Source organism: Pantherophis guttatus, chromosome 3 (assembly GCF_059756535.1).
Source record: "Pantherophis guttatus breed Tessera chromosome 3, ASM5975653v1, whole genome shotgun sequence".
NCBI lineage: Eukaryota > Metazoa > Chordata > Lepidosauria > Squamata > Colubridae > Pantherophis > Pantherophis guttatus.
In genome coordinates, this window is record NC_142065.1 from 188562172 (window position 1) to 188579943 (window position 17772).

At 35.5% G+C, this 17772-nt stretch overlaps 2 protein-coding genes across 3 annotated transcripts in view; one reads left to right on the forward strand and one right to left on the reverse strand.

Annotated features, from left to right (window-relative positions):
• MTERF3 (mitochondrial transcription termination factor 3) lies at window positions 1-11302 on the reverse strand. Of its 2 annotated transcripts, none has more exons than XM_034422484.3 (8): window positions 10919-11302; window positions 9137-9464; window positions 8108-8260; window positions 7125-7314; window positions 4260-4407; window positions 3380-3451; window positions 2458-2619; window positions 1-1949 (listed from the first exon to the last, which is right to left on the reverse strand). In XM_034422484.3, exons 2-8 carry the CDS (start codon window positions 9447-9449, stop codon window positions 1755-1757), a joined length of 1233 nt encoding a protein of 410 aa, XP_034278375.1. In that variant the 5' UTR covers window positions 9450-9464; window positions 10919-11302; the 3' UTR covers window positions 1-1754. The 2 variants fall into 2 exon arrangements, with proteins under 2 accessions (XP_034278375.1, XP_034278374.1); XM_034422483.3 differs by having other exon boundaries at window positions 11108-11209.
• PTDSS1 (phosphatidylserine synthase 1) overlaps window positions 11048-17772 on the forward strand; it is a 32589-nt gene continuing 25864 nt past the window's right edge. The window contains exons 1-2 of the mRNA XM_034422482.3: window positions 11048-11578; window positions 15438-15529. Of these exons, the coding sequence (XP_034278373.1) occupies window positions 11400-11578; window positions 15438-15529 (271 nt within the window). The 5' untranslated portion in view covers window positions 11048-11399. The remainder of the gene's footprint in view (window positions 11579-15437; window positions 15530-17772) is intronic.

Consider the following 17772-nt stretch of genomic DNA (forward strand, 5'->3'; position numbering starts at 1 on the left):
TGTTCATAAAATATTTTTTATTGATTTATTTATCAAATATAGAAACTGCCCATCTCCCTCACAGAGGGATTCTGGGTGGTATACAAGTAAACTAAATTATAACATCATGCTATATTTTAGAAAGTACCGTATCCAAATATTATCTTTCCATTTTCCTTCTGAGTTAACCTCCACAATCATTTGGATTATTCTTTATTAGAATAGTTTAATGAGAAAATGTATTTTGGAATTACAAGTCAAATCAGATTGCCTGTAAGGCGCAGAACCATGGTGTAGCTCACACAATAACAACCCAAGTTCTCTAGTTGTACTTGATTTCTTAAATTAAATATGGAAATCATTTCTCCATTTTGCATCCTAGCTTTAGGGAACCAATCCAATCACACAGCAAAATGAAGCAGCAAGAACATTGCCACAAGACACTTAACATTTACTGTCATTTATCCACTAGCAAAAAAAGGTGTACATCAGCTTCAGAAAGTACATTTGCTTGGCTCCTCTCAGACTAATAATAGTGCTGAGAACTTCAGGAAATTTGACTACTCAATTGGGAAGAAGTAGGAGGTATAAGAATTAAGGAAAAAAGTCTTGAAAGTTCTGCTTTTCCATTTAAAATACAGATGGTGACTTTATACACCATGGATATCCTAGGAAGCAACCCAGCTGCAGTTATAATTTCTACATTGGACATGCAGCTTTATTCTGCACTGGTTCCGTTGTGATCCTAAAATCATATCAAATATGACCTAGAATAGAGCTGTAGATACAAAATTCACTTGCATAAAAACCAAGTTCAGTAAATCACTATAATTCCATGCAATGCAAGAGTTGAGAGTGAGATGAAACTGCATAAAGAAATCCATTGTCTCTAGACCGTTGATGATAGACCTATGAGATGCGTGCCACAGGTGACACACCATGTCGTTTTTGGTGACATACTCTTATCTCTACATACATTTAATTTTCATTTATTAAATGCTTAAATGTTAAAGAGAATATCTCACTTATATTCACTGCAATGAAGAACTCTCATTAATCATCAAGTAAGCCTTTTTTCCCCCTTAAAAAAGTTTCTGCGGTAGGGGTTGGAATATGCCACAAAATTATGCAATTGTAGAATGCAGTTATGCAAAACATAGACAGACCTGAGATGAATACAGCCTTTAAAATGGATGAAAAACAAAGACTTTTGCTTTGAGGTGATTTATAATTATGTGTTTAATTATAGTATATTTAATTATCATTAAATATACACAGAATATTTAATAGGGAAATTTTGTCTCGAATGTAACCTGCACTTGTATAACAACTTTTCCTTCCTTCACCTCTTCCCAGTTTAAATCTTGCATTAGTCTAGTAACTGCTGCAACTGATGAAGTGAGCTGTATCTCACATTTATGTTATTCTGAAAAGATGCTACCAGACTTCTCTATTTTATGTAATAATATTGATTTATTCACTATGGAATAAATCTAAAACCAGATATTGTTAGGTAAATATTACATCTAGGTCACTGGTGGGAAACACTAGTGGCTGCACTCATGACTATAAATGCTCAAACATCCTTATATTTTGTTTATGATGTTTGGTTTTCTTATTTAACATTTATCAGCACACTTGGATATAAGTTGTATCTTATTTCTAAATTTGTTTGCATATTTAGAAGTCATTTTACTTATTGACAAAGTTTTGTCAACATTTGCAGTTAGAAGGCCTACTACCAAATGTGTTTATATTTTTTTTAAAGTTCCTCTTTACAGTGTTTTCAAAAATTTTTCAAAGTCTGTTACTTCTGCTTTAGCAACTTCAGCGCAAAACACATCATCTGGCATGGCTATCAGTTTTTCCAAGGAGATGTAGCTTGGTTGCTCCGGATCATATTGGGCCCTTCCCAGGAACTTAAGAAATAGATGTCTTTCTTTGATTCGTAATAACTTTGCATTAAAAATCTAAAATAGAAAAAAAAAATGAAATGTATCTTATTTGGGAACAAGTCATACTGAAATCGGTGGCATACAGTTCTGAGCAAATAGAATAGAATAGAATTCTTTATTGGCCAAGTGTGATTGGACACACAAGGAATTTGTCTTTGGTTCAATATGGCATTAAACAACAGGTCATTAAAACTAGTGACATGTGTAAGACAATTTCATTTATTTTTAAAAATACATTAATCAATATCTTTGCATCTTGAGAATTGGGTGAGCCTGTTTCTTGGTAGTGGTTATGCTAACTGAGTGGTTTTGGCTGCTATGCTATTTTATATTATTTCTTCTCTTTTTACTGTTTTTATTGTTTTTGATTGTTAGCTACCCAGAGAAATATATATGAGATGGTGGCCATATAAATCTATTAAATCTATTATGTTGATATACAATCTGCATGAGTTCCCCTTAAGCTAGTTTTTACATTTTGTGCTCCAATGACTAGTAATTACATACATTTCAAGATTCTTACCTGAGGAAAATGTACCATAAGTTCGTGGGAAATGCCCATTACATTATGCACATAATCAAAAACCTGTGTTAACTTCTTTTTGCCTATACTTAGGTTTTTAGGGACTATGTGTGCAATATGGCGGATTTCATTCTTACTAAATCCAAGTTCTTCCTCATACACCTGAAAAAGAGAGCAATTGCTATGGATCAGTTTTGAAATTTGAAAGAAGTCAGAGAAACAGATGATATTGGGACAATATTTTCAGGGGGAAAATGAAGCATTTTTTTTTTTCATTTTTAAAAAATATTACATGTTCAACACAGTTCTGTGGATTGGCCAAAATAAAACAAGTTACAATATTTTTCCAAAATCCTTGTGTGATTTGTATTCTCCGTATCTTTAGAATACTGAAACAAAAAATAAAGTCCCAGCTTTCAACAGACACACAATGTTAATTATTGTTATTGAGCGTTCAAAAAATTTTCTAACATTCATTGATTGCACATGAATACTGTATAAGGTATAATACTGCTGAAGTTTACACATAATACAATGCCATGTTAAAAAAAGTAAACATTTTAGCCTATTTCATATAAACCTGTCCTAACCCATAATGATGTTCACACACCTCATTAAACATACAGCCCCCTCTATCTGTGGTTTGTGAGCAACAAGGCACAACTTATTATACAAAGCACTACCTCACACTAGCTTTCCATATTTCTGTATTTATAAAGAACTTAAACTTATTAGTTTCAAAGTCATAGGGCTTGTGCAAAACACATTACATGTACTAGGGTATTTTTCCTGTTATATCTTAAGTATGAAGCAGAACTGGAACCTGTGAAAATTGGTCCAGTTGCTATCCTGCATGATTCTTAACAACTTTTATGAGGTGAAATAATGATTTTACAATAATTGCTAAAAGAAGGAGACTTACTGCAAGATTTTCTTCGATTGGTTCAAGTTTGCCAGTCAGCAATCTTGGAAGACGGGTTACCAGATTTCTAGTCTACATTCAAAAACAAATAAATATATATTAAATAATATATATTTGGGTTAAGATAAACATTTGTATTTCATTGGCAGAATATATTGTATTTATATATAGGCAACATGATTCTAGTTGAAAAAAATATGAATGCATAGTATAGTAAAATCACATTGGAAGACAATTTACTTTAATATATAGGCAGTTTCCACACACATGTAATTTTAAAAGCAAGCAGTGATATATCTTCTATTTTTGCTCATGCTTGTGTTTATAGAGTGGGAGCCATATTCATGGGAAGCTATTGTGCCTCAGCTATGGTATTATAGACACAGATTTTCTTATTTGGATGTTATGGTTATGTGAGGAAAAATCTGCCAGATATACAACCCAGAGTGGGAATAATATAGGAATGTATTTTATAACATAGGTATAATCTTAACAGGATTTCAGGTTCAACAATTTATACACATATGTTGAACATCATGACTCAATTACTTCAACTTTCATGGCAATGGATTTTTTTGGCTAGCCTATGACAATATTATACCATTTACATTCTTTTCAGAAAACTGGGTACAATGGCTATTCTCTGCCATCTAGATAAATGTTTATCTAATAGGAAGTTTTAAATTCTTGTAATGAAAAAGATTCTTACTATCTGTTTATGATTTTTGATGATTTTTTTCAATTATATTTTCAAATATATACTGTAATCAAAATAGAAATTATCAGTATCTCTCTAGTTGTTGCTGAATTCCAAACAAATGGAATGCTACACAGTGCTCATTTCAATCTAAAGTGGTCTGTAAAGAAAAGCAAAAAGTACCTTTCTTGGATTTAGTCCAAGTACATTTTGGAAGAAACCCAATCTATCATCCAGATTTTCCACAGAAAGATGGAGTAAACATGGAGCTCTTAAGACCATTTGTGTAACTGCTTCTTTGGGAAATTTTTTTGATATTAGATAATCGACCCTGGAAAATAAGGAAAAATACATTCATTTATAATGAAAGAAAGCAAAGTGGCAACCATTTATCCAAATGGCCACATCCCCGGCATTATCAAAGTAGCAGATATTTCAATAATATTAACAAGCAGAGCAGCAAAATACCACAATTCCCAATGAATGAGAATAAAACCATAATGTAAAAAAGAATTAGTTAACAATTTCCAGCTGCATTTAAATAAAAGTTCTGTCAATACTAGCTGAGTTTTGCGATGTGATCTTAGTATCCCATATGGATTATACTAAAACAAGCATGCAAAAATATATTTTTGCAACTGAATGCAAATACATTTTGATTTTAAGGAAAAGCTCTTAATGAACTTAAATGGCATGGTTAACTAAATCAAGAAAGGTTATCAAACAGCGGGTCTAAAGATTTACATTCTTTCTCTGCCCAAAAGACATAACCATGGAAAAAGTGCTGGGAATTCATCTTGGACATTCATTGTTCTTCTAGCCTATTTCTTAAAATAGAAGCCTTGATACTATTCAGTTCATGAAAATCTGTTTGTGGGGGAGGCAGGCTTTCTGGACAGAAGGTCAATTGTGAATCTCAGAAAGCATTGAGAGTAAACTGGCCAGACAGACTTGGATAAACATTTCCACTGTAATGTCGTAGTTACAAAAGGGACAGTGAAATGAATTAACTTGAAAAGGACCCCAAAATTAACATGTTCTTAGCATTGCAAACTGACCCATAAAGAACCAACTGTAATGTTCTCGTCGTTTTGTTTTAATTAACCTCCCCCAAATGTACGTAGTGTATTCTTCAAATATTACGCAGAAATAATCTACAGGCTTTTTATGCTCATCAAAATTTGGAAGATTGGGAGAAAGAAGATTATATAAGAGAATTGTTATTTATTTCATTTCATTTTATTTCCTTCCATTCTCCCATTTTTTTTAAACTAACGTTATGTTAAAAGAGTCTTATAATTACTTAACTTTTATCCCATTTCTGAATCTACCATTTCACCAGAACCTACTTTAATAGTATTCACAATCTGATTCCATTCAGATATAACAGAAACCATGTTTTTAGCAATTGCAGTGACGCTTAATCTTTCTTTTCTTTTGTGTGCTACAAGGGGAAAAAAACCAATGTTTCCTTTGATTTTAACATTCCCTTGTAATGCTGAGAAATCTAGGAAATTAGGTTTTTAATTATGGATTCTTTGCACACTAGCAAGTGATTTAGGGCTTACAGTCATAATTCAGCAGCATCTGAGGTGACTGTAAATTTTTCTACCATGGGTGCCTTTTTAAAACACTGCTATATAAAGCCTTCTGGAAACTTAAGAGATACTGATCTTGCACTTGAATCGATTTAAAATCCAGATCATTTTTACTTCTTCCATTAATAAGATGCATAAAGATTGTAGTGTGAAGTTAAGCTTCTAGAAAGTGTTTCAATTTCTCTGCCACCAATGCCAACCAGCATTGCAGCCCTATTAAGAATTATCCATCTTCAATGGGCCGTTATGGCACTCCAGACTCCATGTTTTTTTAAAAATATTTTTCATATCTGCTATTAGAGGTAATCATTTCCCTTGAGCAGGTTATCCAAAAAGACTGCTTGAGGTATACAGAATTCCTTAGTTGATCATAAATATAACTTTTAGCAACTTTAATAATGTTATTGTATATAAATCTCTTTTCATGCCATTTTAATTATATTATACTCAAGATGTAACTGCTGAAATATTTCCTATGTTGATAAAAGGCTAGATTTTCCCTTCAACCAGAATATGTTGATTAATAATAAGCCTTTAAGAAAATGGCAAGTAAAATGAATTGAATCTCTAATCAACCCTCTATTTTTTCATTTCTAACTACTGACAAGGAATTTTAATTTTGCCCCATAATAAAAAACACATGTCTGTATTTAGTCAAGTCTCAACAATCAAATTCTGTCCCTACAATTCAGAATGCATTACAAATTTTACTGAAAATAAATAAAAACCTCTTTTTTCCAACTTCAGGAAAACCTCCATGAAAATTCAATGCATGCATTTTATTGGGACTCTATTTGGGAAGGAATCGTGTGTAATAATGAACAGAACTTGGCATTCTTTCTAAATAGTAGCTGCTGTACTTGTTTAAGCTATTCAGTTGAAATTATAAATAGCCCTTATTTAGCAACCACAATTGGGACTGGCGACTTGGTTGTTAAGTGAATTGGTTGCTAAGTGAAACCATGATTGTGTTTATGTTCAGCTTTCCTTTGCTTTACAGACCTGTGAAGGTTGTAAATGCGAGGGTTGGTCACAAAATTACTTTTTCATCACCACTGCAGCTGTGAATGATTGCTAAATGAGGCAGTTGCTAAATGAGGATTATCGGTATGTTCAATTTGTGACAGGAAAAACTTCGGCCAGCTACAAAATCCATTTGGAAAATAGCAAGCTTAGTAACCTACCAACCCAAAAGACTATACTCTGATATGAATCATCTACTGTCCAATACAGACTTAAGAATTCATGTATTCTTCCCTTTCTCATCAGCTTTTATTCTTCATGCTAGCAGTGCTGTTTAGAACGTCTTTGATCCTGTTACATACCGAACCTACCATTTTAAAGTGGTGTCACTGGAGCAAACAAGAAATCCAAGGACTTCCAACCCAATGCAGGTTTAAATATTTGAGGTTTAGTGGATGAGGGAGTTGGAATGCCCAGATGTCCTTACCTTGTTTTTAGATCTTCCACTTCTTCATTGAGAATATAAGGATTTTTAGTGAGAAATGCCCCAAATTGTGTATCTTCCAAACCAATATCATTAAGAAATAGGAGGATTTTTTTTATATCAGTTTCAAAATCGAGTTTTACAAGAAGCTGGCCTGCATTTGGATGTTTTTCCAACATGGACAAGTTGACTCCTGCAGGAAATTCAAAAACCAATTATATAGCCGTTCAGTGAAAATAAATATTTGTCCTGTTGTGTGCCCAATTTTGTACATGCAAACAGAAAAAGCTATGTGTTCTACTTTAGATATAAATATTGTACTTGGAACAACCCCACCGAAATCAATCAGCTTTAAGGTACAAATTTACTATCTTAAATCACATTGACATCAACAAGATTATTTTAAGTCTGATCATGTCTGAATCCACCCCTGATGTTTAACAATTTTGAGTTCCACTGCACAGTCTTTCATTTATAGTCATTTTTAATGTGATTGAGTAAACATAGATAGCAACTCTAAATCATGAAGGATTGTGGTAGAAAGAGCTTAAGGCTCATTGATTCCTATCATTCTGGTAAAATCAACAGATCAGCTCCATTCTTTAAAGGTCTCGGAAGAATATTGATTACTGGCACCAAATAATTTAATATGATACAGATACAGAAATGTTAATATGATGTTGATTGTAAAGGTAATAAGTAATACTGTATACATCCTGAGGTACATGTAGATAAATAATAGTTCTAAAGAAGTTGTTTTCCAAATTCTTCATGAATTTTTTGTATTTAAGAACCCTTCTATCACAAAAAAACTGTGCAAAAGAAAGTGGTTTCTGCCCTGAATTATATTTCTGCAATAGAATATACCTTCCACCTACCATTTTACGATAGAAATATATTCCACAAACACAACTGGTTGTTATATAGTAAGAATGGTTATCACAAAGTTCCAGCATATCACGTCTAGCAAGTGGAGCTATACTTACCTAGAAGCACCAATTTGCGCAATGTTTCTGAATGGTCAACATAATCTCTAAGTGAGAAAGATTCTAATGGAGGTGGTGGTGCAGCTTTGATTTGAAGAGACTCGTCTTCTGAAATTTTCTCCAAGGGAGATATAGGCAACTCGTCGTCCAAATCTTAAATTTATGAAAGTGAAAAAAACAACTGAAATTAAGGAAGTGATAGAATACCAAACATGGTATTCTATATGGTGAATATAGAATTTTATATGGTGAACAGAGCTGAGCTATCTTAGCTACCAATAAATAACCCTAATAAGAATTCTTTTATTATTCTAAATTAAATTGATTATTATTCCTTCAAATTCATTACAGTATTTGTTTTCAAAATATAGGGGAAGGGAGATTCTGCCTTTTAAATAGTCTATTGAAGACTATTATTTTTTAAAAACAAGAAACCCAAAAACAATAACAATATATGGAATCTTTTTTTTTTTTTTTGCACATAAGATATGGCCAATGCTCTGTTTAAAAAAGATGTGGGTAAATGGGAACCAATAAAACTTGTTTAAAAAAAACAATATATGGAATCTTTGAGGATGACAATGCATGACTGTTTAGGGCAGAGATACAAAAGGAGGTAAGGGGTATGATACATTGGAGTTAGTCCCTTACCTTGCTGAGGTTCAGAGCTGAGAAAGACCAATCCAGGAGTAGCTTGGATCAGAGTAGGTCTTTACCTAACAGTTGGTGGGATTCGGTTAACAATGGCAAGGGGCAATGCTATTGCTAAGTAATGTCTCATGTGATGACTTACTTTTCTGGTCTCAATTACTGTTATTAACTGGGAACTACCTGTATAAGATTCACCCTCAACTCTACCAAATAATTTTTTTAGGCTCAGTTAAAAAGTGTGATTTAAATACTATAGCAAATAATAAATTCTAAATGATTTTTTAATAGAGAAGGCAGAGGAAATAAAATTGAAAAATTTTAGACGTAATGCTGCGATATATCATGTTCAACATCATATAAATGTAATTTGTTACTTACCTTGAAGCAATTCTTCGGTATTTAAAGTAGGTACTATCTCGGGTTTCGGCTTGTCAATCAAAGAAAGTGAAGTCTGATGGGGTTCAGTACTTGAGCTGCAGAACTGCCTGTGATTCTCCAGATGCAAAGTTCTAAAGTTCTTTAACAGCATGTGGCAATAATATCGGTAAGGACAAAAGCACTGCAACTCTGATGGTTCAAGAAAACATGTCCACATTTTTACTGATTGCTTTCTCAGCTCTGCACTCTTTATAATATTGTATGTATTTAACAAAGAGCAGCATCTGGATAACTGTCTAGTCCACAAAGGCATCTTACTGATTAAGATCTGTAAGAAAAGACCAAAGGAACATTTACATTTATTTGTTAGACAGAATAAGGATTTGTAATGCTGGTTTGCAGTGTCAATGTAGGAGATGACCAGGCTGAGCTCGAGGGAGGGATCAAACATGTCATCAGTTCTGATCCTTTCATGTCCACAAGCGATCTAAGTTCAGCCCACTTTGAATTCCTTTGACTCTTTATCTACCACAAATTTGCTTTGACCGTTAGTAGTTCAGGTTCTTGTATCGAGCATTAACATACAATAAACCTATATTCATTTGAACTGCCTGGATTTCTGATTTCCTGCGCTTCTTAACTGTTATTATGTTAAGGGTAGGAAACCTTGAAAGCTCTCAAAACCTGGTTTTGCCATGGAGATAGAGATCCCATGGAACTGTGGAGCCTGTCAAAAAACTGGTGTAAGTTTAGACTGCACTCTTTGTTTTTCCCCTCTTACTATAGCTTTTTAACTGTTTTTCATTGGTTTTAATAGTAGAATTGATTGTTTAGCTTTTGTTTTAATTTTGTATGCTACTCAGAGTCATATGCTCAGTCAATCAACCAATCAAGCAAGGTGGATTTGATTTAATTCAAGTCAAATTTAAATCATAATTTTTGAAGAGCAACTGTCATCTCGGTCCCGCAGCAGCTCGTTCTCTGACCTGCGGTTGACTCACCGACAGTCCCAATACTGCAGAATATACAGCCTCACGGTACATAACTACGCTCCATTTCATGCTGAATAAACTAAATTATTAATATATCTTAAATAGAAAACTATCTTTAGATAGTTACTCCAAAAGCATTTTATTAAAATTAATTTTATAAAAATAAAAAAATCCAATTTAAATAAAAAAAAAGTCCAATTTAAATAAAACAAGGTTTGGGGAAGAAACCACAGAGTCAGGTAGTGCATTCCAGGCATTAACCACTCTGTTGCTGAAGTCGTATTTTCTGCAATCGAGTTTAGAGCGGTTTACCTTAAGTTTGTATCTATTGTGTGCTTGTGTATTGTTGTGGTTGAAGCTGAAGTAGTCATTGACAGGTAGGACGTTGTAGCAGATAATTTTGTGTACTAGTTTAGGTCAGACCAAAGGCTGCGTAGTTCTAAATTGTCTAATCCCAAAAGTTCTTCCCCAAACCCCAAAACTTTAACCTTAGACTGTCTACTGTTGACCTCACCCCATTCCTAAGAGGTCTGTAAGGGGCGCGCATAAGAGCATCAGCGTGCCTACCGTCCCTGTCCTAATATTCCTTTTTACTCTCAACTCTTTTCATGTATTCAAATTATGTTTATACTTTTACCTGTTATCTTATAGATGCTTGACAAATAAAACTTATGATTACGATGATTATGAAAATTTCAAGCCTGGTGGCATAATAAGGCATAAGCACAGAAGAAAACCGGGGCTCTGGCTTACTTCCGAGGAAGGTCCCAACCAGAAGCGACCAACTCACCCGGCTGCACCAGGGAAAGCTGCAGCTCTCGATCCCCCGGGAGGTTTTTTTTTTTTGTCCTTCGAGGACCCGCTGGACCCGCAGCTCGGAGCTGCGCCTGAAGGAAGCGGGGGGAGGGTGCGTGTGTGTGTGTGTGGAGGGGAGGGGTGGAATCCAACGCCTGCCCGGCTGCAGCGAGGCCCTCCTCACCTTCACGAGGGTCGCCTTCCCCGGCACGCAAGCCGCTCCTTCTGACGCAAAGAGCAGGAGGAGGCGAGGCCCCGAACGGCTCTTCCTCGTGGCGGCGGCGGCGGCGGCAGCTGCCGGCTACGTCTAAAGCGACGCGCCGCCCCTTCTCCCATCCCGGCTACGTCCTCCTCGCTGCCCGCTGGCGCGCCTCCTTCTGCTTCTGAGCCGCGAGGGTTGGGAGAGGCCCGGGAGCGGCCCTGCTATCGCCCGCCGAGGAGGAAGGAAGGAGGGAGGGAGGGAAGACGCTGCTACCATGGCGTCGTATGTGGGGAGTCGCACTTTGAGCAAGGACGATGTGAACTACCGGCTGCACTTCCGCATGATCAACGAGCAGCAAGTGGAGGACATCACCCTGGAGTTCTTCTACCGGCCCCACACCATCACCCTGCTCAGCTTCACCATCCTCAGCCTCATGGCCTTCGCCTTCACCAGGTATCGGCGGCACCGTTCAGGCAGGGGCAGGGCGCGGTGGCAGCCCGGCTGTCGTTGCGAGGGCGAGCCGCCGCAGAGACCCATCTGCTGGTCTTTTTGGCCACAGGATGGGCGACCCTAAACCGTCACAGTTGTGTGGCCGGGTGTGTGTTTTTTCCCCCCAGCCCGGCTTGGATGCTGGAGAAGAGACCGCATGTGTGCAAGGGCTCTGCACCGGTCCGCTGCTGTGGGGAGCATCGTCCTGTAACGTTACGAGGGTTGCAGCTTTCCGAATATATGCAGGGTTTCCTAACGTGTGGTCCCAGGAACCCTGGGGGAAAACCCTTAATACCCTCTCAGGGCTCTGCAAAAAAAAAAATAAAATCAAAATTATTTGCCATCTGCTGAAGAAATGTGCAAAAAATAAAATAAAATAATGTCTTTTTTTTAAAAAAAATTGTTGAAAAATACAGGTATTTTTCATGAAAAAATATTAATTCATATTTAATGAGTTTATATTGTTGCTTTTACATGGTTCGTTAAATAAATATTTCGTAAATGGGTCAGTTTTAATTTTGAATACGGTAAATACCGATAAAGATAACTTCCGTAATTTTTAAAAGTGGGAAGGTGAGAGCAAAAAGTTTAAAAAAACGCGGTGGGTGTTTCAGCCTTGCAGAAGTGATGCACTTTAGATCTGGCTAATGCCAGCTGAGGAGACTGGCCACCATTAGTTGCCTTGAGCTTCATCAGAGAAGAAGGGTACAACAGTAGTAAAAACTGAAGTGCTTTCTCTAAAAGCATCATCCTGAGTAAGTAGCATCTTTGTTAATGTTTATAGGCCTTAAATTCCTTAGGTGCAAGAACAGTACATCAAACAATATTTGGCTATCCATTTACTACAGAGTAGAGAGACAGAGACTTATGCTTTGCTTTTTTTTGTGGGAAGTCAAGATGTGCATATTTAATTTTTGTGACTCATTCTACTGTCAAACAAAAAGAATGACGAGTTCTGTTCTCTCTAGTGGACTAGATAGGGTGGAACTATCAAGATAGCTTTTTTGATAGTTTTAAAATCAATGAGGAGAGATAATAAAGGGAGTTTGGAAGAGAGAAATGAAAAAGAAAATGAGTGAATGTGAAGGCCTAGTTGGTTAATATATATCGCTCAGATAATACTGTAAGATTAAAAAAATAGTAAAGAAAGAGCTGTCTGGAATTTTTCTTCCTACTCTTTTCTTATCAACAATTTCTGTTAACAATTAGCCTTTCCTGGGTTCGTAAATACATTTTTGTTTTTAAAATCTTGGCAACACCAGTTTCCATATGTTGTGGAACAGTTCTTCTGATAGCAGCTCTTATTCCTATTTTGGTTGCCAGTAATGTGAAAATCTCATCTTCCAAAAGTTTTGTCTGCTGCAGTTGTAATCATTTGGTGCAATATCCTTGTTGTGATGGCAAATTTATAGAGGTAACTGTCAACTATTGATCAATAACCTTAATCCATTTGGAGGGGAAAAGTATGAGGCAGCTAAAATAAAGATAACCTCATTATTGATGGAAAAAAAGGAACAAGATAGCTGACAGCATCCAACAAACATACTGGTCAGTTTTCCTATAATTATGCGCACAAGTAGATCTCTTGTAATTCAATGCACTTGCTGAATTAATACTTATTCTTTGTTATTTTAATTTTCCTGCCAACCTAGCAGTTTCAAAGCATGCAAATGCAAGTAGATAAATAGGTACCACTTTGGTGGGAAGGTAACAATGTTCCATGTGCCCTCAGCTGTATAGTTATGCTGGTCACAAGGACGGACAACACTGGCTCCCTCAACTAGGAAATGGAGATAAACACCGCCTTCTAGGGTTGAACATGACTGGACAGGGGAAACCTTTGCCTTAAAATTGTTTTAATTTAAGAATATTATCATTGCCCTTACAATTTTACAAGTTCTTATGTAAAAATACCTTCCATACTAGCATGAATTGTATTTAATTGATAATTTACACAATTATGCATGTGTGTTTACAGATGTGCATGTTTTTTTTTGTTTTGTTTTTTTAAAATTTGATTTATATGCCGCCCTTCTCTGGAGAGATTGTATCGTAGATTGTTACAGTCTTGTATAAATTTTCACTAATGCATTATGATGTACATATCCATAAATGCACATCATCTATGCATGTCATTTATGCTAATTCCTTTAATGTATCATTGGTAAATCTTTATAGGTGAATTGGAAGAAACTAAATCACAGTGGTCTGCTTTATTTCTATAGAAATGCTAACTAAACAAAATAGAACAGTTAAATAATATTACAAACAAATATCCCAAAATAATTAGCAGAAGATGCAAAGTCAAATTCCATGTGCGGAAGTGCTGATTCTTACAATAGTGTGATCAATCTTTTGGATAAGTAAATACATACAATCCAATATATAAGAAAAAATTACTTTTAAATGTACAGAATTGTACATATGAAGGCTCTTATGTCTAGAGAAAGATTCGTCTAGTGTACAGGAGCTGGCTTTTGGATTTTTCTGCCATTGGCCTTAAGGAATATAAGTTCCATTTGCCTCAACCATAATGCATCAACTCAAAGATACACTACTCTTAATTCTAGCTTGTGTATCATAATTATTTCACTGGATTTTCCTCATTTAAATATTGTTGCTTGTTCTTACACATACTCTGGCATAGAATTACTTAAATTAATTATTGTTGCTTTCACTCATGTCTACTAGCACAATGATTCAAGGTACCAGAATGCAGTCATTGCATCGTTGATAATTACACGGTAATTACACGGTACAAATCTTTCAAGGTATGAAAGATTTGTGCTGTGTACAGAAAGAACAGAAGAATTGAGGCAGAAAGAAAGAGCATCCTTTTATCTACAATGAAATCATTAAAAAAGCTAATCCATCCTTTCTCACAGACATCTATATTAAACCTAACTTTTTATTTAGTAGAAAACTTCAGTTTTCGTTTGTCTGAAATAAGAGAAGGGCAATGTAAAGAACTTTTTTTAAACAAGGTTAGCGGATCATGCTGTTCCTAAGCAGTGGTGGGTTTCTACCGGTTCTCCCCGGTTCGGGCGTAGCGGTGGTAGTGGGAGGCCCCGCCCACCCACTTGGACGTTATCATGGATGCTCTGCGCATGCGCAGAAGGTTCTTTGCATGCGCAGAAGCACCGTGCGTGAGCAAAGCGAGCTCACACGCGTGCTCACAGTTCCAAACCAGTAGCAAAGGTAAGTGAAACTCACTACTGTTCCTAAGGTGGTTCCCTGTTTTTCAGATTAGATACTACAGTCAGTAACTTTATTTTGGTCAGCAATTCTTTACTTCTCTACATATTAATTAAGTAGCAAGTATGGTCATCCCAAAGTGCTTTTCAAAAGGCAACTGGACTTTGTTGGTTTGCCTTTTCACTTGAACTTTTGTAGGAAAAACAAAAGGGATTTAACAGGAATGAGTTTAAATGTCTGAACTGAGCTTCCGAAGAAACAAGGTTGGGAAATATACCTCTATTAAACTATTCTCCAAACTCAATCTAAGTAGTTCCCAAATTCCAGTGTAATCCTTAACTCCCTTAAGGACTTAATCCTTAAGTCCCTTGGGAGTTGGGCGGCATAGAAATGCGACAAAATAAATAAATAAAAGAAGGCCAGTTGCTTTTTGACCTGTAGGACAACTCTGAACTGGATGATTGAGAATTTTTATAAAGGTAAATTTTGAGGAACTAGGAAAATACGTATATATTGATAGTATGAATTAGCTTTTGTACAAAAAGGCAAAACAAGTTACTGAGCTTGAAAATAATTTAAATGAACAGTGCTTTAATTGTATGTTTTACTTTGCCTTTTTTTTTTAAAGAGATGATTCAACCCCTGAAGATAACATTTGGAAAGGCATCCTCTGTGTGATATTTTTCTTTCTAATCATCAGTGTTCTAGCTTTTCCCAATGGTAAGTACCATCACTGTATGTGACTTCCATGAATATTGATTCACTGTATTTTTATAATGATGTTCTGTGTACTGTGTTTCACATTGTTCTTTTAAGAATTACACCGAACTGAAGGTTTATATAAGATTTTCATTTCCAGACTCCCCATCCTCCCCAAAATAGAATAGACACAGACATGCACACACATTAACATAGTTGAAAAAGAGAGTGAAGTCCCTTAATCAAAGGAAATTAAATGTTTAGTTCAGCATGTATACTTAAAGGAAATCTTTTGAAATTTATGGCAATTACTGCAAGAAAAGATTTTTAGGATTCTAGTTATTTATTCTTCAGTGTTTGTGTATGACAAAAACACTTTCTGCATGTGCTAAATTGTTAAAATATGTAGCAGAGTTCTTGCCTATATTGAAAACTCTAAGGATTAAGCAATTGTCACTTTACATACAAGCATATGTAATGCTTTCGAACTGTAGCAGTTTTTTGGTTATAATTGAGACTTAGGCTAAGTTCCTAATACTGTAATCTTGGAAAAACAGATTGATTTTACAAATATTTACTTGGGCATGAATCTTACTATTTCAAAGGAATTAAATTTAAAATGTTTTTTATATTTTGTTTTACTTTCTTTTATTATACAGTAATTTCATTGACCAATTAGTACTCCCAATCTCCCAGTATCTCCCAAAGAAAATGATTTTCTTTAAAGATGTTTTCTTCTTTGGAGGTTAATATTTTTTGGCTTTTACTTATTATCACTAAATGAAAATCCTGTTCATGTGGTCTCCTGAATGAACTGTCCTCAAAACACAGGATGGAGGCAAGCATACCAATTGCCTTCCACCCTGAGTAGAAGCACTGTTTGTCCACATATTTATTTATTTATTTATTTTGTCGCATTTCTATGCTGCCCAACTCCCAAGGGACATATGCTTTAATGCCCATATGACGTTATGTGATTGGAGACTTGACCCTAATTGTAGCCCTTACATGTTTGGGATAGTGCCTGAAAAATAATTTAGCATATGTAGAGAGTGTTTTTTGGTCATGAGCTCAGATTTGGAAGGAACATACAATCAATAAATCTTGCTTAACTTGCTGTTCAGTATTTTAAAATTCCAGTCCTTCTTTGACTCACAAATATGATCTCATTGTGTTTAGTATGGGAATGGGTAGCTTTTCAGCCATTATTATCTATGGTGGATGGTTATTGCTCTTTTCCAAAAAAAGCAGTTTATATTGTTTTTTTCTGACTAAAAGCTATAGCTGTTTGTTCTTAGGAAGGGACTGAATTCCAGATGATGTTTCCCGTGGAAGATGTGGTTGCTGTTAAGTGCCCTTGTTCCAATTCCTCTGAAATTGGCTGGGTTCCCTTGCTATGATAGTTGGTACTTTACTGATTCTTGGCTTTGGTAATTAAGTTGCAGCATAAGCACTTTGCAATACTTCCTCAGGATAGAGCTGTGGTTTAGAGAAGCATTAGCTGTTATTCAAATTATTGGTCATTAAATCATGTCAGTTGGAATTGTACACTATTTCTTTTTACAGGAGACCTCGGAAGTATATGTTGCAAAACTAGATGCCTGATTATGGCAGACATAAATAAAACTAAAGGAAAGACTATAAAGCTAAGTAGATGTGTTCTTTTAACAGTTCAGGGTATTTGTAGGTCAGGAACTCTTTCAGAATTTAAATTAATCTACTTTGAGCCATATAATCTAGATTTATGTCTGATCTTGGTGGTATGTCTAAAAGGTATTGATTTCAGTTCTGCAGCCAAGAGGAATTGTTTTCCACATAAATTCAGCCTACGTGCATGCTATTTGATAGCCTGTTGGATATCTGATGTCCAGTTTATTGAGAGTTTACCTGGTCCATTTGACTCTCTTGCCCTTCAGTCAATAGCACCAATATCTTGGTTCTTTTCCTATCACTGGAACAAAGCAAATTAAGGAGAAATAAACCTCCAAAAATGACTTGAAAATAGACATCTAAACTCAAGGGAACAAGTAATAATGAAATTAGCCTGGTATGAAATTGCTGTTTCCTTTACTACGCAATCCTATGTTTTCTCACAGTTTAGCCCCAATGTGTCTGAGAGGTTTGTTTGTTCATTAAGTAAATTATGTTCAGGATTTCAATCTTCAGCTAGTATATAATGCTATGATCACATCAAAAGGCTCTCTGGGTCCTGCTGAGAGTCATAGCTCAGTAATTTGCAAAGAACTGCCCTCATTGTTTTTGCT

What these genes read in the sequence shown, in the direction of transcription:
- MTERF3 (XM_034422484.3), bottom strand. Translation starts at nt 9,449, where the DNA reads ATGCCTTTGTGGACTAGACAGTTATCCAGATGCTGCTCTTTGTTAAAT. An exon ending in GCGCAAATTGGTGCTTCTAG is followed by an intron (nt 7,315 to 8,107) that starts GTAAGTATAGCT and finishes AATTTCCTGCAG; the next exon opens with GAGTCAACTTGTCCATGTTG. An exon ending in TTATGGTACATTTTCCTCAG is followed by an intron (nt 1,950 to 2,457) that starts GTAAGAATCTTG and finishes TTTCTATTTTAG; the next exon opens with ATTTTTAATGCAAAGTTATT.